This window comes from Heptranchias perlo, unplaced genomic scaffold, assembly GCF_035084215.1.
Source record: "Heptranchias perlo isolate sHepPer1 unplaced genomic scaffold, sHepPer1.hap1 HAP1_SCAFFOLD_128, whole genome shotgun sequence".
In the NCBI taxonomy this organism is placed as follows: domain Eukaryota; kingdom Metazoa; phylum Chordata; class Chondrichthyes; order Hexanchiformes; family Hexanchidae; genus Heptranchias; species Heptranchias perlo.
Window position 1 is genome coordinate 143,050 of NW_027138516.1, and position 24,980 is coordinate 168,029.

Here is a 24,980-nt window from a genome sequence, read left to right on the forward strand (position 1 = left end):
TTATGAGTAGTGCTGATACAGAGTTTCTAAGAGAGGTTGGTTCAGTTCACTTGCAGCCAAGTTTCTTCTTCTTCTGCGTAAAGCTAACATGGAGACCGTGAAAACAACAGCAACCAACACGAGAGCTGCCACAATCCCCACCGTTATCATTTCCAACAATGAGAGTGTACGATTTGGCCATGGAACTTCATAGGTGTAGCCAAGGTTTTCAGGTGCTGTGATAAAAATTTCTACATTGGTTACAGGAGGCCAAAAGGGAACCCTATTGTACCCTCGGTTATGTCCTATGGGAGCATTTTCAAATGGAAAGATAGATAAATGTGGATAAATCCCCAGGCCCGGACGAAATGTATCCCAGGCTGCTGTGTGAGGCAAAGGAGGAGATTGCGGGGGCTCTAACACATATATTCAGAACCTCTCTGGCCACAGGGGATGTGCCAGAGGACTGGAGAACCGCTAATGTAGTACCATTATTCAAGAAGGGGAGTAGGGAAAAACCGGGGAACTACAGGCCAGTGAGCCTAACATCAGTGGTAGGAAAATTATTGGAAAAAATTCTGAAGGACAAAATTAGTCTCCACTTGGAGAAGCAAGGATTAATCAGGGATAGTCAACATGGCTTTGTCAAGGGAAGATCATGTCTGACTAATTTGATTGAATTTTTTGAGGGGGTGACTAGGCGTGTGGATGAGGGTAACGCAGTGGATGTGGTATACATGGATTTCAGTAAGGCCTTCGATAAAGTCCCGCACAGGAGACTGGTCAAGAAGGTATGAGCCCATGGAGTCCAGGGTGCCTTGGCACTTTGGATACAAAACTGGCTTAGTGGCAGAAGGCAGAGGGTGATGGTCGAAGGTTGTTTTTGTGACTGAAAGCCTGTGGCCAGTGGGGTACCACAGGGATCTGTGCTGGGGCCCTTGCTGTTTGTGGTCTACATTAATGACTTGGATATGAATGTAAAAGGTATGATCAGTAAGTTCGCTGATGATACAAAAATTGGTAGGGTGGTAAATAGCGAGGAGGATAGCCTCAGTCTGCAGGACGAGATAGATGGGTTGGTCAGATGGGCGGAACAGTGGCAAATGGAATTTAACCCGGAAAAGTGCGAGGTGATGCACTTTGTAGGGACTAACAAGGCAAGGGAATACACAATGAATGGGAAGACCCTAGGCAAGACAGAGGGTCAGAGGGATCTTGGTGTGCAAGTTCACAGATCCCTGAAGGCGGCGGAACAGGTAGATAAGGTGGTAAAGAAGGCATATGGGATACTTGCCTTTATTAGCCGAGGCATAGAATATAAGAGCAAGGAGGTTATGATGGAGCTGTATAAAACACTGGTTAGGCCACAGCTGGAGTATTGTGTGCAGTTCTGGTCGCCGCACTACAGGAAGGATGTGATCGCTTTGGAGAGGGTGCAGAGGAGATTCACCAGGATGTTACCAGGGCTGGAGCGCTTCAGTTATGAAGAGAGACTGGGAAGATTGGGTTTGTTTTCCTTGGAGCAGAGGAGGCTGAGGGGGGACATGATTGAGATGTACAAAATTATGAGGGGCATAGATAGGATGGATACTGAGGAGCTTTTTCCCTTCGTTGAGGGTTCTATAACAAGGGGGCATAGATTCAAGGTAAAAGGCGGGAGGTTTAGAGGGGATTTGAGAAAGAACTTTTTCACCCAGAGGGTGGTTGGAGTCTGGAACTCACTGCCTGAGAGGGTTGTGGAGGCAGGAACCCTCACAACATTCAAGAAGCATTTGGATGAGCACTTGAAATGCCATAGCATACAAGGCTACGGACCAAATGCTGGAATATGGGATTAGATTAGACTGGGCTTGATGGCCGGCGCGGACACGATGGGCCGAACGGCCTCTATCCGTGCTGTATAACTCTATGACTCTATGAGATAAATCTGCATTACTCCTCTTCAACCACTCATCAAATATTGCATCAGTAAATGTATGCAACAACACAAAGATAGGGTCATATGGGGACAAGTGGGTTTGCCCACCAGTTCCATTAAGAAATAAATGTGCCAGATTATGCAAACTGCGAACTGCTGGATCATACCTTCCTGAAAGATCACTATAACCTTCCACCGTGTTTCGGAAACTATCGGTTGAATTGGAGTAGAAAGGTGGTGTGTCGTAAGAGGAGATGTCTAAACATTGTGCTACATCCTGGGCATCAGGTAGACGCTGCACCATCGGTCGAGCAACATTCCCACCTGGATTCCACCGAATAGGACCACCCTCAGTGCCACTGCATATAGTTCCGAGGGTATCATAGTCTTCCAAACTTTGGAATGGTGAAGGGGTGGTGGTAGACGGGGTCTGAAGGTTTGGGGATATGGGATGGTGAAGGGGTGGTGGTAGACGGGGTCTGAAGGTTTGGGGATATGGGATGGTGAAGGGGTGGTGGTAGACGGGGTCTGGAGGTTTGGGGTTATCGGATGGTGAAGGGGTGGTGATAGACGGGGTCTGGAGGTTTGGGGATATGGGATGGTGAAGGGGTGGTGGTAGACGGGGTCTGGAGGTTTGGGGATATGGGATGGTGAAGGGGTGGTGATAGACGGGGTCTGGAGGTTTGGGGATATGGGATGGTGAAGGGGTGGTGGTAGACGGGGTCTGGAGGTTTGGGGATATGGGATGGTGAAGGGGTGGTGGTAGACGGGGTCTGGAGGTTTGGGGATATGGGATGGTGAAGGGGTGGTGGTAGACGGGGTCTGAAGGCCTGGGGATATGGGATGGTGAAGGGGTGGTGGTAGACGGGGTCTGAAGGTTTGGGGATATGGGATGGTGAAGGGGTGGTGGTAGACGGGGTCTGAAGGTTTGGGGATATGGGATGGTGAAGGGGTGGTGGTAGACGGGGTCTGGAGGTTTGGGGATATGGGATGGTGAAGGGGTGGTGATAGACGGGGTCTGGAGGTTTGGGGATATGGGATGGTGAAGGGGTGGTGATAGACGGGGTCTGAAGGTTTGGGGATATGGGATGGTGAAGGGGTGGTGATAGACGGGGTCTGGAGGTTTGGGGGTATGGGATGGTGAAGGGGTGGTGATAGACGGGGTCTGAAGGTTTGGGGATATGGGATGGTGAAGGGGTGGTGGTAGACGGGGTCTGGAGGTTTGGGGGTATGGGATGGTGAAGGGGTGGTGATAGACGGGGTCTGGAGGTTTGGGGATATGGGATGGCGAAGGGGTGGTGGTAGACGGGGTCTGAAGGTTTGGGGATATGGGATGGTGAAGGGGTGGTGATAGACGGGGTCTGGAGGTTTGGGGATATGGGATGGTGAAGGGGTGGTGGTAGACGGGGTCTGGAGGTTTGGGGATATGGGATGGTGAAGGGGTGGTGGTAGACGGGGTCTGGAGGTTTGGGGATATGGGATGGTGAAGGGGTGGTGGTAGACGGGGTCTGGAGGTTTGGGGTTATCGGATGGTGAAGGGGTGGTGATAGACGGGGTCTGGAGGTTTGGGGTTATCGGATGGTGAAGGGGTGGTGATAGACGGGGTCTGGAGGTTTGGGGGTATGGGATGGTGAAGGGGTGGTGATAGACGGGGTCTGAAGGTTTGGGGGTATGGGATGGTGAAGGGGTGGTGGTAGACGGGGTCTGGAGGTTTGGGGGTATGGGATGGTGAAGGGGTGGTGATAGACGGGGTCTGAAGGTTTGGGGATATGGGATGGTGAAGGGGTGGTGATAGACGGGGTCTGAAGGTTTGGGGATATGGGATGGTGAAGGGGTGGTGGTAGACGGGGTCTGGAGGTTTGGGGATATGGGATGGTGAAGGGGTGGTGATAGACGGGGTCTGGAGGTTTGGGGATATGGGATGGTGAAGGGGTGGTGGTAGACGGGGTCTGAAGGTTTGGGGATATGGGATGGTGAAGGGGTGGTGATAGACGGGGTCTGGAGGTTTGGGGATATGGGATGGTGAAGGGGTGGTGGTAGACGGGGTCTGAAGGTTTGAGGATATGGGATGGTGAAGGGGTGGTGATAGACGGGGTCTGAAGGTTTGGGGGTATGGGATGGTGAAGGGGTGGTGATAGACGGGGTCTGAAGGTTTGGGGATATGGGATGGTGAAGGGGTGGTGATAGACGGGGTCTGAAGGTTTGGGGATATGGGATGGTGAAGGGGTGGTGATAGACGGGGTCTGAAGGTTTGGGGGTATGGGATGGTGAAGGGGTGGTGGTAGACGGGGTCTGGAGGTTTGGGGTTATCGGATGGTGAAGGGGTGGTGATAGACGGGGTCTGGAGGTTTGGGGATATGGGATGGTGAAGGGGTGGTGATAGACGGGGTCTGGAGGTTTGGGGATATGGGATGGTGAAGGGGTGGTGGTAGACGGGGTCTGGAGGTTTGGGGTTATCGGATGGTGAAGGGGTGGTGATAGACGGGGTCTGGAGGTTTGGGGTTATCGGATGGTGAAGGGGTGGTGATAGACGGGGTCTGAAGGTTTGGGGATATGGGATGGTGAAGGGGTGGTGATAGACGGGGTCTGAAGGTTTGGGGGTATGGGATGGTGAAGGGGTGGTGATAGACGGGGTCTGGAGGTTTGGGGTTATCGGATGGTGAAGGGGTGGTGGTAGACGGGGTCTGGAGGTTTGGGGGTATGGGATGGTGAAGGGGTGGTGATAGACGGGGTCTGAAGGCCTGGGGATATGGGATGGTGAAGGGGTGGTGATAGACGGGGTCTGAAGGCCTGGGGATATGGGATGGTGAAGGGGTGGTGATAGACGGGGTCTGAAGGTTTGGGGATATGGGATGGTGAAGGGGTGGTGATAGACGGGGTCTGAAGGTTTGGGGATATGGGATGGTGAAGGGGTGGTGGTAGACGGGGTCTGGAGGTTTGGGGGTATGGGATGGTGAAGGGGTGGTGATAGACGGGGTCTGAAGGTTTGGGGATATGGGATGGTGAAGGGGTGGTGGTAGACGGGGTCTGAAGGTTTGGGGATATGGGATGGTGAAGGGGTGGTGATAGACGGGGTCTGAAGGTTTGGGGATATGGGATGGTGAAGGGGTGGTGATAGACGGGGTCTGGAGGTTTGGGGTTATCGGATGGTGAAGGGGTGGTGATAGACGGGGTCTGGAGGTTTGGGGTTATCGGATGGTGAAGGGGTGGTGATAGACGGGGTCTGGAGGTTTGGGGTTATCGGATGGTGAAGGGGTGGTGATAGACGGGGTCTGAAGGTTTGGGGATATGGGATGGTGAAGGGGTGGTGATAGACGGGGTCTGGAGGTTTGGGGATATGGGATGGTGAAGGGGTGGTGGTAGACGGGGTCTGGAGGTTTGGGGGTATGGGATGGTGAAGGGGTGGTGATAGACGGGGTCTGAAGGCCTGGGGATATGGGATGGTGAAGGGGTGGTGATAGACGGGGTCTGAAGGTTTGGGGATATGGGATGGTGAAGGGGTGGTGGTAGACGGGGTCTGAAGGCCTGGGGATATGGGATGGTGAAGGGGTGGTGATAGACGGGGTCTGAAGGTTTGGGGATATGGGATGGTGAAGGGGTGGTGATAGACGGGGTCTGGAGGTTTGGGGGTATGGGATGGTGAAGGGGTGGTGATAGACGGGGTCTGAAGGCCTGGGGATATGGGATGGTGAAGGGGTGGTGATAGACGGGGTCTGAAGGTTTGGGGATATGGGATGGTGAAGGGGTGGTGATAGACGGGGTCTGGAGGTTTGGGGGTATGGGATGGTGAAGGGGTGGTGATAGACGGGGTCTGAAGGCCTGGGGATATGGGATGGCGAAGGGGTGGTGGTAGACGGGGTCTGGAGGTTTGGGGATATGGGATGGTGAAGGGGTGGTGATAGACGGGGTCTGGAGGTTTGGGGATATGGGATGGTGAAGGGGTGGTGGTAGACGGGGTCTGGAGGTTTGGGGATATGGGATGGTGAAGGGGTGGTGATAGACGGGGTCTGGAGGTTTGGGGATATGGGATGGTGAAGGGGTGGTGATAGACGGGGTCTGGAGGTTTGGGGGTATGGGATGGTGAAGGGGTGGTGATAGACGGGGTCTGAAGGTTTGGGGATATGGGATGGTGAAGGGGTGGTGGTAGACGGGGTCTGAAGGCCTGGGGATATGGGATGGTGAAGGGGTGGTGATAGACGGGGTCTGGAGGTTTGGGGTTATCGGATGGTGAAGGGGTGGTGATAGACGGGGTCTGAAGGTTTGGGGTTATCGGATGGTGAAGGGGTGGTGGTAGACGGGGTCTGGAGGTTTGGGGATATGGGATGGTGAAGGGGTGGTGGTAGACGGGGTCTGGAGGTTTGGGGATATGGGATGGTGAAGGGGTGGTGGTAGACGGGGTCTGAAGGTTTGGGGATATGGGATGGTGAAGGGGTGGTGATAGACGGGGTCTGGAGGTTTGGGGATATGGGATGGCGAAGGGGTGGTGATAGACGGGGTCTGGAGGTTTGGGGATATGGGATGGTGAAGGGGTGGTGATAGACGGGGTCTGGAGGTTTGGGGATATGGGATGGTGAAGGGGTGGTGATAGACGGGGTCTGGAGGTTTGGGGATATGGGATGGTGAAGGGGTGGTGGTAGACGGGGTCTGGAGGTTTGGGGATATGGGATGGTGAAGGGGTGGTGGTAGACGGGGTCTGGAGGTTTGGGGATATGGGATGGTGAAGGGGTGGTGATAGACGGGGTCTGAAGGTTTGGGGATATGGGATGGTGAAGGGGTGGTGGTAGACGGGGTCTGGAGGTTTGGGGATATGGGATGGTGAAGGGGTGGTGATAGACGGGGTCTGGAGGTTTGGGGATATGGGATGGTGAAGGGGTGGTGATAGACGGGGTCTGGAGGTTTGGGGATATGGGATGGTGAAGGGGTGGTGGTAGACGGGGTCTGAAGGCCTGGGGATATGGGATGGTGAAGGGGTGGTGGTAGACGGGGTCTGAAGGTTTGGGGATATGGGATGGTGAAGGGGTGGTGATAGACGGGGTCTGGAGGTTTGGGGATATGGGATGGTGAAGGGGTGGTGATAGACGGGGTCTGGAGGTTTGGGGATATGGGATGGTGAAGGGGTGGTGATAGACGGGGTCTGAAGGTTTGGGGATATGGGATGGTGAAGGGGTGGTGGTAGACGGGGTCTGGAGGTTTGGGGATATGGGATGGTGAAGGGGTGGTGGTAGACGGGGTCTGGAGGTTTGGGGATATGGGATGGTGAAGGGGTGGTGGTAGACGGGGTCTGGAGGTTTGGGGATATGGGATGGCGAAGGGGTGGTGATAGACGGGGTCTGGAGGTTTGGGGATATGGGATGGCGAAGGGGTGGTGATAGACGGGGTCTGGAGGTTTGGGGATATGGGATGGTGAAGGGGTGGTGGTAGACGGGGATACAGAAGTGGTGGAATAAGGAAAAGAAGTGATTGGAGGAAGCAATGTGAATGGCTTCATCACAAGAGGTACAGAATATAAAAGCCAAGAGCGAGTGATGATCTTATATCAAACCTTAATAACACCTCAGTTGGAGACTGCGTGCAGTGTTGGGCTGCACACTATAGGAAGAATATGGAGGTTTGAGAGAGGACAGAAAGCAGATCACTAGATGCTGCCTGGAGTGAGGAAACACAAATATGAAAAAAAGCTTCAAAAATTGCATGTTTCTTCATTGGAATAAAGTAGATTCCAGGGCAATATAATCGAAGAGTTTAACATCATGAAATAATGGGACATGGTTGATCGAAGCAAACAGTTTCCAAGCAGAGGAGCAGTCAAGAATGAAGGGCCACAGATACAAGGTTAAATGGAAAGGGTTTCGAACAGAAGGCAGGAGAAAGCTCTTCACACAGAGAGTGCAATTCACTGCCAGGGTTAGTGGTTGAGGCAGAAACTGTGTCAACATTAGATTGGACAAACAAGGGTGGATTTGGGAAGAGGGCGGGGAAACGCGATTCCAGCTATTTGCTCGTGTGGAGATTAGACAACGGATGGGACTGGTCGGGCCGAATGGCCAGTTGCTGTGTTGTAACTTCGATGTATTTCCTTTGAATGTACTGCTCATTATCACATCTCCCCCGCAACACCAACCACTGACGCAGCCTGCGATAGTTCATGATTTCATGCCACACGTCACCTCCCACCCGGAAGCAAAGAAGAAAGTGATAGAAAGCAAAGCACAAGTGTTAAGGAAAGAGACACAGAGAGAAGAGAAAGAGAGAGGGGGGCAGGAGAGACAGAGAGAGAGAAGAGAAAGAGAGAGGGGGGCAGGAGAGACAAAGAGAGAGAAGAGAAAGAGAGAGAGGGCAGGAGAGACAGAGAGAGAGAAGAGAAAGAGAGAGAGGGCAGGAGAGACAGAGAGAGAAGAGAAAGAGAGAGGGGGGCAGGAGAGACAGAGAGAGAGAAGAGAAAGAGAGAGAGGGCAGGAGAGACAGAGAGAAAGAGAAGAGAAAGAGAGAGGGTGGCAGGAGAGACAGAGAGAAAGAGAAGAGAAAGAGGGAGGGTGGCAGGAGAGACAGAGAGAGAAGAGAAAGAGAGAGGGTGGCAGGAGAGACAGAGAGAGAGAAGAGAAAGAGAGAAGGTGGCAGGAGAGACAGAGAGAGAGAAGAGAAAGAGAGAGGGTGGCAGGAGAGAAAGAGAGAGAGAAAAGAAAGAGAGAGAGGGCAGGAGAGACAGAGAGAGAAGAGAAAGAGAGAGAGGGGCAGGAGAGACAGAGAGAGAAGAGAAAGAGAGAGAGGGGCAGGAGAGACAGAGAGAGAGAAGAGAAAGAGAGAGGGGGCAGGAGAGACAGAGAGAGAAGAGGAAGAGAGAGGGGGCAGGAGAGACAGAGAGAGAAGAGAAAGAGAGAGGGGGGCAGGAGAGACAGAGAGAGAAGAGAAAGAAGGAGGGGGCAGGAGAGTCAGAGAGAGAAGAGAAAGAGAGAGGGGGCAGGAGAGACAGAGAGAGAAGAGAAAGAGACAGGGGGCAGGAGAGACAGAGAGAGAAGAGAAAGAGAGAGGGGGGCAGGAGAGACAGAGAGAGAGAAGAGAAAGAGAGAGAGGGCAGGAGAGACAGAGGGAGAAAGAGAGAGAGGGCAGGAGAGACAGAGAGAAAGAGAAGAGAAAGAGACAGGGGGCAGGAGAGACAGAGAGAGAAGAGAAAGAGAGAGGGGGCAGGAGAGACAGAGAGAGAGGGGCAGGAGAGACAGAGAAGAGAAAGAGAGAGGGAGGCAGGAGAGACAGAGAGAAGATAAAGAGAGAGGGGCAGGAGAGACAGAAAGAGAAGAGAAAGAGAGAGAGGGGCAGGAGAGACAGAGAGAGAGAAGAGAAAGAGAGAGGGGGCAGGAGAGACAGAAAGAGAAGAGAAAGAGAGAGAGGGGCAGGAGAGATAGAGAGAGAAGAGAAAGAGAGAGGGGGCAGGAGAGACAGAGAGAGAAGAGAAAGAGAGAGGGGTCTGGGGAGACAGAGAGAGAAGAGAAAGAGAGAGGGGGGCAGGAGAGACAGAGTGAGAAGAGAAAGAGAGGGGGCTGGGGAGACAGAGAGAGAAGAGAAAGAGAGAGGAGGGCAGGAGAGACAGAGAGAGAGAAGAGAAAGAGAGAGGGGGCAGGAGAGACAGAGAGAGAAGAAAAAGAGAGGGGGCAGGAGAGACAGAGAGAGAAGAGAAAGAGAGAGGGGGGCAGGAGAGACAGAGAGAAGAGAAAGAGAGAGGGGGCAGGAGAGACAGAGAGAGAAGAGAAAGAGAGAGAGGGGGCAGGAGAGACAGAGAGAAGGGAAAGAGAGAAGGGGGCAGGAGAGACAGAGAGAAGAGATAGAGAGAGAGGCAGGAGAGACAGAGAGAGAAGAGTATGAGAGAGGGGGGCAGGAGAGACAGAGAGAGAAGAGAAAGAGAGAGGGGGGCAGGAGAGACAGAGAGAGACGAGAAAGAGAGAGGGGGCAGGAGTGACAGAGAGAAGAGAAAGAGAGAGGGGGGCAGGAGAGACAGAGAGAGAAGAAAAAGAGAGAGAGGGGGCAGGAGAGACAGAGAGAGAAGAGAAAGAGAGAGGGGGCAGGAGAGACAGAGAGAGAAGAGAAAGAGAGAGGGGGCAGGAGAGACAGAGTGAGAAAGGAAAGAGAGAGGGGGATGGGGAGACAGAGAGAGAAGAGAAAGAGAGAGGGGGCAGGAGAGACAGAGAGAAAAGAGAAAGAGAGATGGGGCAGGAGAGACAGAGAGAGAAGAGAAAGAGAGAGAGGGGGCAGGAGAGACAGAGAGAGAAGAGAAAGAGAGAGGGGGCAGGAGAGATAGAGAGAGAAGAGAAAGAGAGAGGGGGGCAGGAGAGACAGAGAGGGAAGAGAAAGAGAGAGGGGGGCAGGAGAGACAGAGAGAGAAGAGGAAGAGAGAGGGGGCAGGAAAGACAGAGAGAGAGAAGAGAAAGAGAGAGGGGGCAGGAGAGACAGAGAGAAGAGAAAGAGAGGGGGGACAGCAGAGACAGAGAGAGAAGAGGAAGAGAGAGGGGGCAGGAGAGACAGAGAGAGAAGAGGTAGAGAGAGGGGGCAGGAGAGACAGAGAGAGAAGAGAAAGAGAGAGGGGGGCAGGAGAGACAGAGAGAGAAGAGAAAGAAGGAGGGGGCAGGAGAGTCAGAGAGAGAAGAGAAAGAGAGAGGGGGCAGGAGAGACAGAGAGAGAAGAGAAAGAGACAGGGGGCAGGAGAGACAGAGAGAGAAGAGAAAGAGAGAGGGGGGCAGGAGAGACAGAGAGAGAGAAGAGAAAGAGAGAGAGGGCAGGAGAGACAGAGGGAGAGAAGAGAAAGAGAGAGAGGGCAGGAGAGACAGAGAGAAAGAGAAGAGAAAGAGAGAGGGTGGCAGGTGAGACAGAGAGAGAGAAGAGAAAGAGAGGGCGGCAGGAGAGATAGAGAGAGAAGAGAATAATAGAGGGGGGCAGGAGAGACAGAGAGAGAGAAGAGAAAGAGAGAGGGCGGCAGGAGAGACAGAGAGAGAGAAGAGAAAGAGAGAGGGGGGCAGGAGAGACAGAGAGAGAAGAGAAAGAGAGAGAGGGGCAGGAGAGATAGAGAGAGAAGAGAAAGAGAGAGAGGGGCAGGAGAGATGGAGAGAGAAGGGAAAGAGAGAGGGCAGGAGAGGCAGAATTAGAAGAGAAAGAGAGAGGGGGGCAGGAGAGACAGAGAGAGAGAAGAGAAAGAGAGAGGGGCAGGAGAGACAGAGAGAAAGAGTAGAGAAAGAGAGAGGGTGGCAGGAGAGACAGAGAGAGAGAAGAGAAAGAGAGAGGGGTCTGGGGAGACAGAGAGAGAAGAGAAAGAGAGAGGGGGGCAGGAGAGACAGAGAGAGAAGAGAAAGAGAAAGGGGGCAGGAGTGACAGAGAGAAGAGAAAGAGAGAGGGGGCAGGAGAGACAGAGAGAGAAGAGAAAGAGAGAGAGGGGGCAGGAGAGACAGAGAGAGAAGACAAAGAGAGAGGGGGGCAGGAGAGACAGAGAGGGAAGAGAAAGAGAGAGGGGGCAGGAGAGACAGAGAGAGAAGAGAAAGAGAGAGGGGGCAGGAGAGACAGAGAGAAAAGAGAAAGAGAGATGGGGCAGGAGAGACAGAGAGAGAAGAGAAAGAGAGAGAGTGGGCAGGAGAGACAGAGAGAGAAGAGAAAGAGAGAGGGGGCAAGAGAGACAGAGAGAGAAGAGAAAGAGAGAGGGGGGCAGGAGAGACAGAGAGGGAAGAGAAAGAGAGAGGGGGAAGGAGAGACAGAGAGAGAAGAGAAAGAGAGAGGGGGCAGGAAAGACAGAGAGAGAGAAGAGAAAGAGAGAGGGGGCAGGAGAGACAGAGAGAAGAGAAAGAGAGGGGGGACAGCAGAGACAGAGAGAGAAGAGGAAGAGAGAGGGGGCAGGAGAGACAGAGAGAGAAGAGGAAGAGAGAGGGGGCAGGAGAGACAGAGAGAGAAGAGAAAGAGAGAGGGGGGCAGGAGAGACAGAGAGAGAGAAGAGAAAGAGAGAGAGGGCAGGAGAGACAGAGAGAGAGAAGAGAAAGAGAGAGAGGGCAGGAGAGACAGAGAGAAAGAGAAGAGATAGAGAGAGGGTGGCAGGAGAGACAGAGAGAGAGAAGAGAAAGAGAGAGGGGGGCAGGAGAGACAGAGAGAGAAGAGAAAGAGAGAGAGGGGCAGGAGAGATAGAGAGAGAAGAGAAAGAGTGAGAGGGGCAGGAGAGATAGAGAGAGAAGAGAAAGAGAGTGGGCAGGAGAGACAGAGTGAGAAGAGAAAGAGAGAGGGGGCAGGAGAGACAGAGAGAGAGAAGAGAAAGAGAGAGGGGCAGGAGAGACAGAGAGAAAGAGAAGAGAAAGAGAGAGGGTGGCAGGAGAGACAGAGAGAAGAGAAAGAGAGAGGGGGGCAGGAGAGACAGAGAGAAGAGAAAGAGAGAAGGGGGCAGGAGAGACAGAGAGAAGAGATAGAGAGAGAGGCAGGAGAGACAGAGAGAAAGAGAAGAGAAAGAGAGAGTGGGGGCAGGAGAGACAGAGAGAGGAGAAAGAGAGAGGGGGGCAGGAGAGACAGAGAGAGAAGAGAAAGAGAGAGGGGGGACAGGAGAGACAGAGAGAGAAGAGAAAGAGAGAGGGGGGACAGGAGCGACAGAGAGAGAAGAGAAAGAGAGAGGGGGCAGGAGAGACAGACAGAGAAGAGAGACAGAGAGGGGGCAGGAGAGACAGAGAGAGAAGAGAAAGAAAGAGGGGGCAGGAGAGACAGAGAGAGAAGAGAAAGAGAGAGGGGGGACAGGAGAGACAGAGAGAAGAGAAAGAGAGAGGGGGCAGGAGAGACAGAGAGAAGAGAAAGAGAGAGGGGGGGCAGGAGAGACAGAGAGACGAGAAAGAGAGAGGGCAGGAGAGACAGAGTGAGAAGAGAAAGAGAGAGGTGGGCAGGAGAGACAGAGAGAGGGAAGAGAACGAGAGAGGGGGGCAAGAGAGACAGAGAGAGAGAAGAGAAAGAGAGAGGGGGCAGGAGAGACAGAGAGAAAGAAGAGAAAGAGAGATGGGGGCAGGAGAGACACAGAGAGAGAAGAGAAAGAGAGAGGGGGGCAGGAGAGACAAGAGAGAGAAGAGAAAGAGAGAGGGGGCAGGAGAGACAGAGAGACAAGAGAGACAAAGAGGGGGGACAGGAGAGACAGAGAGAGAAGAGAAAGAGAGAGGGGGGCAGGAGAGACAAAGAGAGAAGAGAGAGAGGGGGCAGGAGAGACAGAGCGAGAAGAGAAAGAGAGAGGGGGCAGGAGAGACAGAGAGAGAAGAGAGAGAGGGGGCAGGAGAGACAGAGAGAGAAGAGAAAGAGAGAGGGGGGCAGGAGAGACAGAAAAGAAAGAGAGAGGGGAGCAGGATAGACAGAGAGAGAGAAGTGAAAGAGAGATTGGGCAGGAGAGACAGAGAGAGAAGAGAGACAGAGAGGGGGGACAGGAGAGACAGAGAGAGATGAGAAAGAGAGAGGGGGCAGGAGAGACAGAGAGAGAAGAGAAAGAGAGAGGGGGGCAGGAGAGACAGAGAGAGAAGAGAAAGAAGGAGGGGGCAGGAGAGTCAGAGAGAGAAGAGAAAGAGAGAGGGGGCAGGAGAGACAGAGAGAGAAGAGAAAGAGACAGGGGGCAGGAGAGACAGAGAGAGAAGAGAAAGAGAGAGGGGGGCAGGAGAGACAGAGAGAGAGAAGAGAAAGAGAGAGAGGGCAGGAGAGACAGAGGGAGAGAAGAGAATGATAGAGGGGGGCAGGAGAGACAGAGAGAGAGAAGAGAAAGAGAGAGAGGGGCAGGAGAGACAGAGAGAGAAGAGAAAGTGAGAGGGGGCAGGAGAGACAGAGAGAGAGGGGCAGGAGAGACAGAGAGAGAAGAGAAAGAGAGAGGGAGGCAGGAGAGACAGAGAGAAGAGAAAGAGAGAGGGGCAGGAGAGACAGAAAGAGAAGAGAAAGAGAGAGAGGGGCAGGAGAGACAGAGAGAGAGAAGAGAAAGAGAGAGGGGGCAGGAGAGACAGATAGAGAAGAGAAAGAGAGAGAGGGGCAGGAGAGATAGAGAGAGAAGAGAAAGAGAGAGGGGGCAGGAGAGACAGAGAGAGAAGAGAAAGAGAGAGGGGTCTGGGGAGACAGAGAGAGAAGAGAAAGAGAGAGGGGGGCAGGAGAGACAGAGTGAGAAGAGAAAGAGAGGGGGCTGGGGAGACAGAGAGAGAAGAGAAAGAGAGAGGAGGGCAGGAGAGACAGAGAGAGAGAAGAGAAAGAGAGAGGGGGCAGGAGAGACAGAGAGAGAGAAGAGAAAGAGAGGGGTCAGGAGAGACAGAGAGAGAAGAGAAAGAGAGAGGGGGGCAGGAGAGACAGAGAGAAGAGAAAGAGAGAGGGGGCAGGAGAGACAGAGAGAGAAGAGAAAGAGAGATAGGGGGCAGGAGAGACAGAGAGAAGAGAAAGAGAGAAGGGGGCAGGAGAGACAGAGAGAAGAGATAGAGAGAGAGGCAGGAGAGACAGAGAGAAAGAGAAGAGAAAGAGAGAGGGTGGCAGGAGAGACAGAGAGAGAGAAGAGAAAGAGAGAGGGTGGCAGGAGAGACAGTGAGAGAGAAGAGAAAGAGAGAGGGGGGCAGGAGAGACAGAGAGAGAAGAGAAAGAGAGAGGGGGGCAGGAGAGACAGAGAGAGAAGAGAATGATAGAGGGGGGCAGGAGAGACAGAGAGAGAGAAGAGAAAGAGAGAGGGTGGCAGGAGAGACAGTGAGAGAGAAGAGAAAGAGAGAGGGGGGCAGGAGAGACAGAGAGAGAAGAGAAAGAGAGAGAGGGGCAGGAGAGATAGAGAGAGAAGAGAAAGAGAGAGAGGGGCAGGAGAGATAGAGAGAGAAGAGAAAGAGAGAGGGGGGCAGGAGAGACAGAGAGAGAAGAGAAAGAGAGAGAGGGGCAGGAGAGATAGAGAGAGAAGAGAAAGAGAGAGAGGGGCAGGAGAGATAGAGAGAGAAGAGAAAGAGAGAGGGCAGGAGAGACAGAGTGAGAAGAGAAAGAGAGAGGGGGCAGGAGAGACAGAGAGAGAGAAGAGAAAGAGAGAGGGGCAGGAGAGACAGAGAGAAAGAGAAGAGAAAGAGAGAGGGTGGCAGGAGAGACAGAGAGAAGAGAAAGAGAGAGGGGGCAGGAGAGACAGAGAGAAGAGAGACAGAGAGGGGGGACAGGAGAGACAGAGAGAGAAGAGAAAGAGAGAGGGGGCAGGAGAGACAGAGAGAAGAGAAAGAGAGTGGGGGCAGGAGAGACAGAGAGAGGAGAAAGAGAGAGGGGGGCAGGAGAGACAGAGAGAGAAGAGAACGAGAGAGGGGGGACAGGAGAGACAGAGAGAGAAGAGAAAGAGAGAGGGGGGACAGGAGCGACAGAGAGAGAAGAGAAAGAGAGAGGGGGCAGGAGAGACAGAGAGAGAAGAGAGACAGAGAGGGGGACAGGAGAGACAGAGAGAGAAGAGAAAGAAAGAGGGGGCAGGAGAGACAGAGAGAGAAGAGAAAGAGAGAGGGGGGACAGGAGAGACAGAGAGAGAAGAGAAAGAGAGAGAGGGGGCAGGAGAGACAGAGAGAAGAGAAAGAGAGAGGGGGGGCAGGAGAGACAGAGAGAAGAGAAAGAGAGAGGGCAGGAGAGACAGAGTGAGAAGAGAAAGAGAGAGGTGGGCAGGAGAGACAGAGAGAGGGAAGAGAACGAGAGAGGGGGGCAGGAGAGACAGAGAGAGAGAAGAGAAAGAGAGAGGGGGCAGGAGAGACAGAGAGAAAGAAGAGAAAGAGAGATGGGGGCAGGAGAGACAGAGAGAGAGAAGAGAAAGAGAGAGGGGGGCAGGAGAGACAAGAGAGAGAAGAGAAAGAGAGAGGGGGCAGGAGAGACAGAGAGAGAAGAGAGACAAAGAGGGGGGACAGGAGAGACAGAGAGAGAAGAGAAAGAGAGAGGGGGGCAGGAGAGACAAAGAGAGAAGAGAGAGAGGGGGCAGGAGAGACAGAGAGAAGAGAAAGAGAGAGGGGGCAGGAGAGACAGAGAGAGAAGAGAGAGAGGGGGCAGGAGAGACAGAGAGAGAAGAGAAAGAGAGAGGGGGGCAGGAGAGACAGAAGAGAAAGAGAGAGGGGAGCAGGAGAGACAGAGAGAGAGAAGTGAAAGAGAGATTGGGCAGGAGAGACAGAGAGAGAAGAGAGACAGAGAGGGGGGACAGGAGAGACAGAGAGAGAAGAGAAAGAGAGAGGGGGCAGGAGAGACAGAGAGAGAAGAGAAAGAGAGAGAGGGGCAGGAGAGACAGAGAGAGAAGAGAAAGAAGGAGGGGGCAGGAGAGTCAGAGAGAGAAGAGAAAGAGAGAGGGGGCAGGAGAGACAGAGAGAGAAGAGAAAGAGACAGGGGGCAGGAGAGACAGAGAGAGAAGAGAAAGAGAGAGGGGGGCAGGAGAGACAGAGAGAGAGAAGAGAAAGAGAGAGAGGGCAGGAGAGACAGAGGGAGAGAAGAGAAAGAGAGAGATGGCAGGAGAGACAGAGAGAAAGAGAAGAGAAAGAGAGAGGGTGGCAGGAGAGACAGAGAGAGAGAAGAGAAAGAGAGGGCGGCAGGAGAGATAGAGAGAGAAGAGAATGATAGAGGGGGGCAGGAGAGACAAAGAGAGAGAAGAGAAAGAGAGAGAGGGGCAGGAGAGACAGAGAGAGAAGAGAAAGAGAGAGGGAGGCAGGAGAGACAGAGAGAAGAGAAAGAGAGAGGGGCAGGAGAGACAGAAAGAGAAGAGAAAGAGAGAGAGGGGCAGGAGAGACAGAGAGAGAGAAGAGAAAGAGAGAGGGGGCAGGAGAGACAGATAGAGAAGAGAAAGAGAGAGAGGGGCAGGAGAGATAGAGAGAGAAGAGAAAGAGAGAGGGGGCAGGAGAGACAGAGAGAGAAGAGAAAGAGAGAGGGGTCTGGGGAGACAGAGAGAGAAGAGAAAGAGAGAGGGGGGCAGGAGAGACAGAGTGAGAAGAGAAAGAGAGGGGGCTGGGGAGACAGAGAGAGAAGAGAAAGAGAGAGGAGGGCAGGAGAGACAGAGAGAGAGAAGAGAAAGAGAGAGGGGGCAGGAGAGACAGAGAGAGAGAAGAGAAAGAGAGGGGTCAGGAGAGACAGAGAGAGAAGAGAAAGAGAGAGGGGGGCAGGAGAGACAGAGAGAAGAGAAAGAGAGAGGGGGCAGGAGAGACAGAGAGAGAAGAGAAAGAGAGAGAGGGGGCAGGAGAGACAGAGGGAAGAGAAAGAGAGAAGGGGGCAGGAGAGACAGAGAGAAGAGATAGAGAGAGAGGCAGGAGAGACAGAGAGAGAAGAGAATGAGAGAGGGGGGCAGGAGAGACAGAGAGAGAAGAGAAAGAGAGAGGGGTGCAGGAGAGACAGAGAGAGACGAGAAAGAGAGAGGGGGCAGGAGTGACAGAGAGAGACGAGAAAGAGAGAGGGGGCAGGAGTGACAGAGAGAAGAGAAAGAGAGAGGGGGGACAGGAGAGACAGAGAGAGAAGAGAAAGAGAGAGAGGGGGCAGGAGAGACAGAGAGAAGAGAAAGAGAGAGGGGGGGCAGGAGAGACAGAGAGAAGAGAAAGAGAGAGGGCAGGAGAGACAGAGTGAGAAGAGAAAGAGAGAGGTGGGCAGGAGAGACAGAGAGAGGGAAGAGAACGAGAGAGGGGGGCAGGAGAGACAGAGAGAGAGAAGAGAAAGAGAGAGGGGGCAGGAGAGACAGAGAGAAAGAAGAGAAAGAGAGATGGGGGCAGGAGAGACAGAGAGAGAGAAGAGAAAGAGAGAGGGGGGCAGGAGAGACAAGAGAGAGAAGAGAAAGAGAGAGGGGGCAGGAGAGACAGAGAGAGAAGAGAGACAAAGAGGGGGGACAGGAGAGACAGAGAGAGAAGAGAAAGAGAGAGGGGGGCAGGAGAGACAAAGAGAGAAGAGAGAGAGGGGGCAGGAGAGACAGAGAGAAGAGAAAGAGAGAGGGGGCAGGAGAGACAGAGAGAGAAGAGAGAGAGGGGGCAGGAGAGACAGAGAGAGAAGAGAAAGAGAGAGGGGGGCAGGAGAGACAGAAGAGAAAGAGAGAGGGGAGCAGGAGAGACAGAGAGAGAGAAGTGAAAGAGAGATTGGGCAGGAGAGACAGAGAGAGAAGAGAGACAGAGAGGGGGGACAGGAGAGACAGAGAGAGAAGAGAAAGAGAGAGGGGGCAGGAGAGACAGAGAGAGAAGAGAAAGAGAGAGAGGGGCAGGAGAGACAGAGAGAGAAGAGAAAGAAGGAGGGGGCAGGAGAGTCAGAGAGAGAAGAGAAAGAGAGAGGGGGCAGGAGAGACAGAGAGAGAAGAGAAAGAGACAGGGGGCAGGAGAGACAGAGAGAGAAGAGAAAGAGAGAGGGGGGCAGGAGAGACAGAGAGAGAGAAGAGAAAGAGAGAGAGGGCAGGAGAGACAGAGGGAGAGAAGAGAAAGAGAGAGATGGCAGGAGAGACAGAGAGAAAGAGAAGAGAAAGAGAGAGGGTGGCAGGAGAGACAGAGAGAGAGAAGACAAAGAGAGGGCGGCAGGAGAGATAGAGAGAGAAGAGAATGATAGAGGGGGGCAGGAGAGACAAAGAGAGAGAAGAGAAAGAGAGAGAGGGGCAGGAGAGACAGAGAGAGAAGAGAAAGAGAGAGGGAGGCAGGAGAGACAGAGAGAAGAGAAAGAGAGAGGGGCAGGAGAGACAGAAAGAGAAGAGAAAGAGAGAGAGGGGCAGGAGAGACAGAGAGAGAGAAGAGAAAGAGAGAGGGGGCAGGAGAGACAGATAGAGAAGAGAAAGAGAGAGAGGGGCAGGAGAGATAGAGAGAGAAGAGAAAGAGAGAGGGGGCAGGAGAGACAGAGAGAGAAGAGAAAGAGAGAGGGGTCTGGGGAGACAGAGAGAGAAGAGAAAGAGAGAGGGGGGCAGGAGAGACAGAGTGAGAAGAGAAAGAGAGGGGGCTGGGGAGACAGAGAGAGAAGAGAAAGAGAGAGGAGGGCAGGAGAGACAGAGAGAGAGAAGAGAAAGAGAGAGGGGGCAGGAGAGACAGAGAGAGAGAAGAGAAAGAGAGGGGTCAGGAGAGACAGAGAGAGAAGAGAAAGAGAGAGGGGGGCAGGAGAGACAGAGAGAAGAGAAAGAGAGAGGGGGCAGGAGAGACAGAGAGAGAAGAGAAAGAGAGAGAGGGGGCAGGAGAGACAGAGGGAAGAGAAAGAGAGAAGGGGGCAGGAGAGACAGAGAGAAGAGATAGAGAGAGAGGCAGGAGAGACAGAGAGAGAAGAGAATGAGAGAGGGGGGCAGGAGAGACAGAGAGAGAAGAGAAAGAGAGAGGGGTGCAGGAGAGACAGAGAGAGACGAGAAAGAGAGAGGGGGCAGGAGTGACAGAGAGAAGAGAAAGAGAGAGGGGGGCAGGAGAGACAGAGAGAGAAGAGAAAGAGAGAGAGGGGGCAGGAGAGACAGAGAGAGAAGAGAAAGAGAGAGGGGGCAGGAGAGACAGAGAGAGAAGAGAAAGAGAGAGGGGGCAGGAGAGACAGAGTGAGAAAGGAAAGAGAGAGGGGGATGGGGAGACAGAGAGAGAAGAGAAAGAGAGAGGGGGCATGAGAGACAGAGAGAAAAGAGAAAGAGAGATGGGGCAGGAGAGACAGAGAGAGAAGAGAAAGAGAGAGAGGGGGCAGGAGAGACAGAGAGAGAAGAGAAAGAGAGAGGGGGCAGGAGAGATAGAGAGAGAAGAGAAAGAGAGAGGGGGGCAGGAGAGACAGAGAGGGAAGAGAAAGAGAGAGGGGGGCAGGAGAGACAGAGAGAGAAGAGGAAGAGAGAGGGGGCAGGAAAGACAGAGAGAGAGAAGAGAAAGAGAGAAGGGGCAGGAGAGACAGAGAGAAGAGAAAGAGAGGGGGGACAGCAGAGACAGAGAAAGAAGAGGAAGAGAGAGGGGGCAGGAGAGACAGAGAGAGAAGAGGAAGAGAGAGGGGGCAGGAGAGACAGAGAGCGAAGAGAAAGAGAGAGGGGGGCAGGAGAGACAGAGAGAGAAGAGAAAGAAGGAGGGGGCAGGAGAGTCAGAGAGAGAAGAGAAAGAGAGAGGGGGCAGGAGAGACAGAGAGAGAAGAGAAAGAGACAGGGGGCAGGAGAGACAGAGAGAGAAGAGAAAGAGAGAGGGGGGCAGGAGAGACAGACAGAGAGAGAGAAGAGAAAGAGAGAGAGGGCAGGAGAGACAGAGGGAGAGAAGAGAAAGAGAGAGAGGGCAAGAGAGACAGAGAGAAAGAGAAGAGAAAGAGAGAGGGTGGCAGGAGAGACAGAGAGAGAGAAGAGAAAGAGAGGGCGGCAGGAGAGATAGAGAGAGAAGAGAATGATAGAGGGGGGCAGGAGAGACAGAGAGAGAGAAGAGAAAGAGAGAGGGTGGCAGGAGAGACAGAGAGAGAGAAGAGAAAGAGAGAGGGGGGCAGGAGAGACAGAGAGAGAAGAGAAAGAGAGAGAGGGGCAGGAGAGATAGAGAGAGAAGAGAAAGAGAGAGAGGGGCAGGAGAGATAGAGAGAGAAGGGAAAGAGAGAGGGCAGGAGAGGCAGAGTGAGAAGAGAAAGAGAGAGGGGGGCAGGAGAGACAGAGAGAGAGAAGAGAAAGAGAGAGAGGGGGCAGGAGAGACAGAGAGAGAAGAGAAAGAGAGAGAGGGCAGGAGAGACAGAGAGGGAAGAGAAAGAGAGAGGGGGCAGGAGAGACAGAGAGAGAAGAGAAAGAGAGAGAGGGGCAGGAGAGATAGAGAGAGAAGAGAAAGAGAGAGAGGGGCAGGAGAGATAGAGAGAGAAGGGAAAGAGAGAGGGCAGGAGAGGCAGAGTGAGAAGAGAAAGAGAGAGGGGGCAGGAGAGACAGAGAGAAAAGAGAAAGAGAGATGGGGCAGGAGAGACAGAGAGAGAAGAGAAAGAGAGAGAGGGGGCAGGAGAGACAGAGAGAGAAGAGAAAGAGAGAGGGGGCAGGAGAGACAGAGAGAGAAGAGAAAGAGAGAGGGGGGCAGGAGAGACAGAGAGGGAAGAGAAAGAGAGAGGGGGAAGGAGAGACAGAGAGAGAAGAGAAAGAGAGAGGGGGCAGGAAAGACAGAGAGAGAGAAGAGAAAGAGAGAGGGGGCAGGAGAGACAGAGAGAAGAGAAAGGGAGGGGGGACAGCAGAGACAGAGAGAGAAGAGGAAGAGAGAGGGGGCAGGAGAGACAGAGAGAGAAGAGGAAGAGAGAGGGGGCAGGAGAGACAGAGAGAGAAGAGAAAGAGAGAGGGGGGCAGGAGAGACAGAGAGAGAGAAGAGAAAGAGAGAGAGGGCAGGAGAGACAGAGAGAGAGAAGAGAAAGAGAGAGAGGGCAGGAGAGACAGAGAGAAAGAGAAGAGAAAGAGAGAGGGTGGCAGGAGAGACAGAGAGAGAGAAGAGAAAGAGAGGTGGGCAGGAGAGATAGAGAGAGAAGAGAATGATAGAGGGGGGCAGGAGAGACAGAGAGAGAGAAGAGAAAGAGAGAGGGTGGCAGGAGAGACAGAGAGAGAGAAGAGAAAGAGAGAGGGGGGCAGGAGAGACAGAGAGAGAAGAGAAAGAGAGAGAGGGGCAGGAGAGATAGAGAGAGAAGAGAAAGAGAGAGAGGGGCAGGAGAGATAGAGAGAGAAGAGAAAGAGAGAGGGCAGGAGAGACAGAGTGAGAAGAGAAAGAGAGAGGGGGCAGGAGAGACAGAGAGAGAGAAGAGAAAGAGAGAGGGGCAGGAGAGACAGAGAGAAAGAGAAGAGAAAGAGAGAGGGTGGCAGGAGAGACAGAGAGAAGAGAAAGAGAGAGGGGGGCAGGAGAGACGGAGAGAAGAGAGACAGAGAGGGGGGACAGGAGAGATAGAGAGAGAAGAGAAAGAGAGAGGGGGGCAGGAGAGACAGAGAGAAGAGAAAGAGAGTGGGGGCAGGAGAGACAGAGAGAGGAGAAAGAGAGAGGGGGCAGGAGAGACAGAGAGAGAAGAGAAAGAGAGAGGGGGGACAGGAGAGACAGAGAGAGAAGAGAAAGAGAGAGGGGGGACAGGAGAGACAGAGAGAGAAGAGAAAGAGAGAGGGGGGACAGGAGCGACAGAGAGAGAAGAGAAAGAGAGAGGGGGCAGGAGAGACAGAGAGAGAAGAGAGACAGAGAGGGGGACAGGAGAGACAGAGAGAGAAGAGAAAGAAAGAGGGGGCAGGAGAGACAGAGAGAGAAGAGAAAGAGAGAGGGGGGACAGGAGAGACAGAGAGAGAAGAGAAAGAGAGAGAGGGGGCAGGAGAGACAGAGAGAAGAGAAAGAGAGAGGGGGCAGGAGAGACAGAGTGAGAAGAGAAAGAGAGAGGGGGCAGGAGAGACAGAGAGAGAAGAGAGAGAGGGGGCAGGAGAGACAGAGAGAAAGAAGAGAAAGAGAGATGGGGGCAGGAGAGACAGAGAGAAAGAAGAGAAAGAGAGATGGGGGCAGGAGAGACAGAGAGAGAGAAGAGAAAGAGAGAGGGGGGCAGGAGAGACAAGAGAGAGAAGAGAAAGAGAGAGGGGGCAGGAGAGACAGAGAGAGAAGAGAGACAAAGAGGGGGGACAGGAGAGACAGAGAGAGAAGAGAAAGAGAGAGGGGGGCAGGAGAGACAAAGAGAGAAGAGAGAGAGGGGGCAGGAGAGACAGAGAGAGAAGAGAAAGAGAGAGGGGGCAGGAGAGACAGAGAGAGAAGAGAGAGAGGGGGCAGGAGAGACAGAGAGAGAAGAGAAAGAGAGAGGGGGGCAGGAGAGACAGAAGAGAAAGAGAGAGGGGAGCAGGAGAGACAGAGAGAGAGAAGTGAAAGAGAGATTGGGCAGGAGAGACAGAGAGAGAAGAGAGACAGAGAGGGGGGACAGGAGAGACAGAGAGAGAAGAGAAAGAGAGAGGGGGCAGGAGAGACAGAGAGAGAAGAGAAAGAGAAAGGGGGCAGGAGAGACAGAGAGAGGAGAAAGAGAGAGGGGGCAGGAGAGACAGAGAGAAGAGAAAGAGAGAGGGGGCTGGAGAGACAGAGAAGAGAAAGAGAGAGGGGCAGGAGAGACAGAGAGAGAAGAGAAAGAGAGAGGGGGCAGGATAGACAGAGAGAAAGGAGAAAGAGAGAGGGGGGCAGGAGAGATAGAGATAGATGAGAGAGAGAGGGCAGGAGAGACAGAGAGTGAAGAGAAAGAGAGAGGGGGGACAGGAGAGACAGAGAGAGAGAAGAGAAAGAGAGAGGGGGGACAGGAGCGACAGAGAGAGAAGAGAGACAGAGAGGGGGGACAGGAGAGACAGAGAGAGAAGAGAAAGAGAGAGGGTGCAGGAGAGACAGAGAGAGAAGAGAGACAGAGAGGGGGGACAGGAGAGACAGAGAGAGAAGAGAAAGAGAGAGGGGGGCAGGAGAGACAGAGAGAGAAGAGAAAGAGAGAGGGGGGGCAGGAGACACAGAGAGAGAAGAGAGACAGAGAGGGGGGACAGGAGAGACAGAGAGAGAAGTGAACGAGAGAGGGGGCAGGAGAGACAGAGAGAGAAGAGAAAGAGAGAGGGGGCAGGAGAGACAGAGAGAGAAGAGAAAGAGAGAGGGGGGCAGGAGAGACAGAAGAGAAAGAGAGAGGGGAGCAGGAGAGACAGAGAGAGAGAAGTGAAAGAGAGATTGGGCAGGAGAGACAGAGAGAGAAGAGAGACAGAGAGGGGGGACAGGAGAGACAGAGAGAGAAGAGAAAGAGAGAGGGGGCAGGAGAGACAGAGAGAGAAGAGAAAGAGAAAGGGGGCAGGAGAGACAGAGAGAGGAGAAAGAGAGAGGGGGCAGGAGAGACAGAGAGAAGAGAAAGAGAGAGGGGGCTGGAGAGACAGAGAAGAGAAAGAGAGAGGGGCAGGAGAGACAGAGAGAGAAGAGAAAGAGAGAGGGGGCAGGATAGACAGAGTTAAAGGAGAAAGAGAGACGGGGGCAGGAGAGATAGAGATAGATGAGAGAGAGAGGGCAGGAGAGACAGAGAGTGAAGAGAAAGAGAGAGGGGGGACAGGAGAGACAGAGAGAGAAGAGAAAGAGAGAGGGGGGACAGGAGCGACAGAGAGAGAAGAGAGACAGAGAGGGGGGACAGGAGAGACAGAGAGAGAAGAGAAAGAGAGAGGGTGCAGGAGAGACAGAGAGAGAAGAGAGACAGAGAGGGGGGACAGGAGAGACAGAGAGAGAAGAGAAAGAGAGAGGGGGGCAGGAGAGACAGAGAGAGAAGAGAAAGAGAGAGGGGGGGCAGGAGACACAGAGAGAGAAGAGAGACAGAGAGGGGGGACAGGAGAGACAGAGAGAGAAGTGAACGAGAGAGGGGGCAGGAGAGACAGAGAGAGAAGAGAAAGAGAGAGGGGGGCAGGAGAGACAGAGAGAAGAGAAAGTGAGAGGGGGCAGGAGAGACAGAGAAGAGAAAGAGAGAGGCGGCAGGAGAGACAGAGAGAGAAGAGAAAGAGAGAGGGGGGCAGGAGAGACAGAGAGAAGAGAAAGAGAGAGGGCAGGAGAGACAGAGTGAGAAGAGAAAGAGAGAGGTGGGCAGGAGAGACAGAGAGATGGAAGAGAACGAGAGAGGTGGGCAGGAGAGAGAGAGAGAGAGAAGAGAAAGAGAGAGGGGGCAGGAGAGACAGAGAGAAAGAAGAGAAAGAGAGATGGGGGCAGGAGAGACAGAGAGAGAGAAGAGAAAGAGAGAGGTGGGCAGGAGAGACAAGAGAGAGAAGAGAAAGAGAGAGGGGGCAGGAGAGACAGAGAGAGAAGAGAGACAAAGAGTGGGGACAGGAGAGACAGAGAGAGAAGAGAAAGAGAGAGGGGGGACAGGAGAGACAGAGAGAGAAGAGAAAGAGAGAGGGGGGGCAGGAGAGACAGAGAGAAGAGAAAGAGAGAGGGCAGGAGAGACAGAGTGAGAAGAGAAAGAGAGAGGTGGGCAGGAGAGACAGAGAGAGGGAAGAGAACGAGAGAGGGGGGCAGGAGAGACAGAGAGAAAGAAGAGAAAGAGAGATGGGGGCAGGAGAGACAGAGAGAGAGAGAAGAGTAAGAGAGAGGGGGGCAGGAGAGACAAGAGAGAGAAGAGAAAGAGAGAGGGGGCAGGAGAGACAGAGAGAGAAGAGAGACAAAGAGGGGGGACAGGAGAGACAGAGAGAGAAGAGAAAGAGAGAGGGGGGCAGGAGATACAAAGAGAGAAGAGAGAGAGGGGGCAG

At 53.5% G+C, this 24,980-nt stretch overlaps 1 protein-coding gene across 1 annotated transcript; it reads right to left on the bottom strand.

Moving 5' to 3' along the window:
• On the bottom strand, nt 1–8,044 carry LOC137308307 (5,6-dihydroxyindole-2-carboxylic acid oxidase-like). The gene is made up of 3 exons (XM_067977108.1): nt 8,019–8,044; nt 1,907–2,292; nt 1–320 (listed from the first exon to the last, which is right to left on the bottom strand). The coding sequence occupies exons 1-3, from the start codon at nt 8,042–8,044 to the stop codon at nt 1–3; spliced, it is 732 nt and encodes a 243-aa protein (XP_067833209.1).
• Between the last annotated feature and the right edge of the window lie 16,936 nt (nt 8,045–24,980).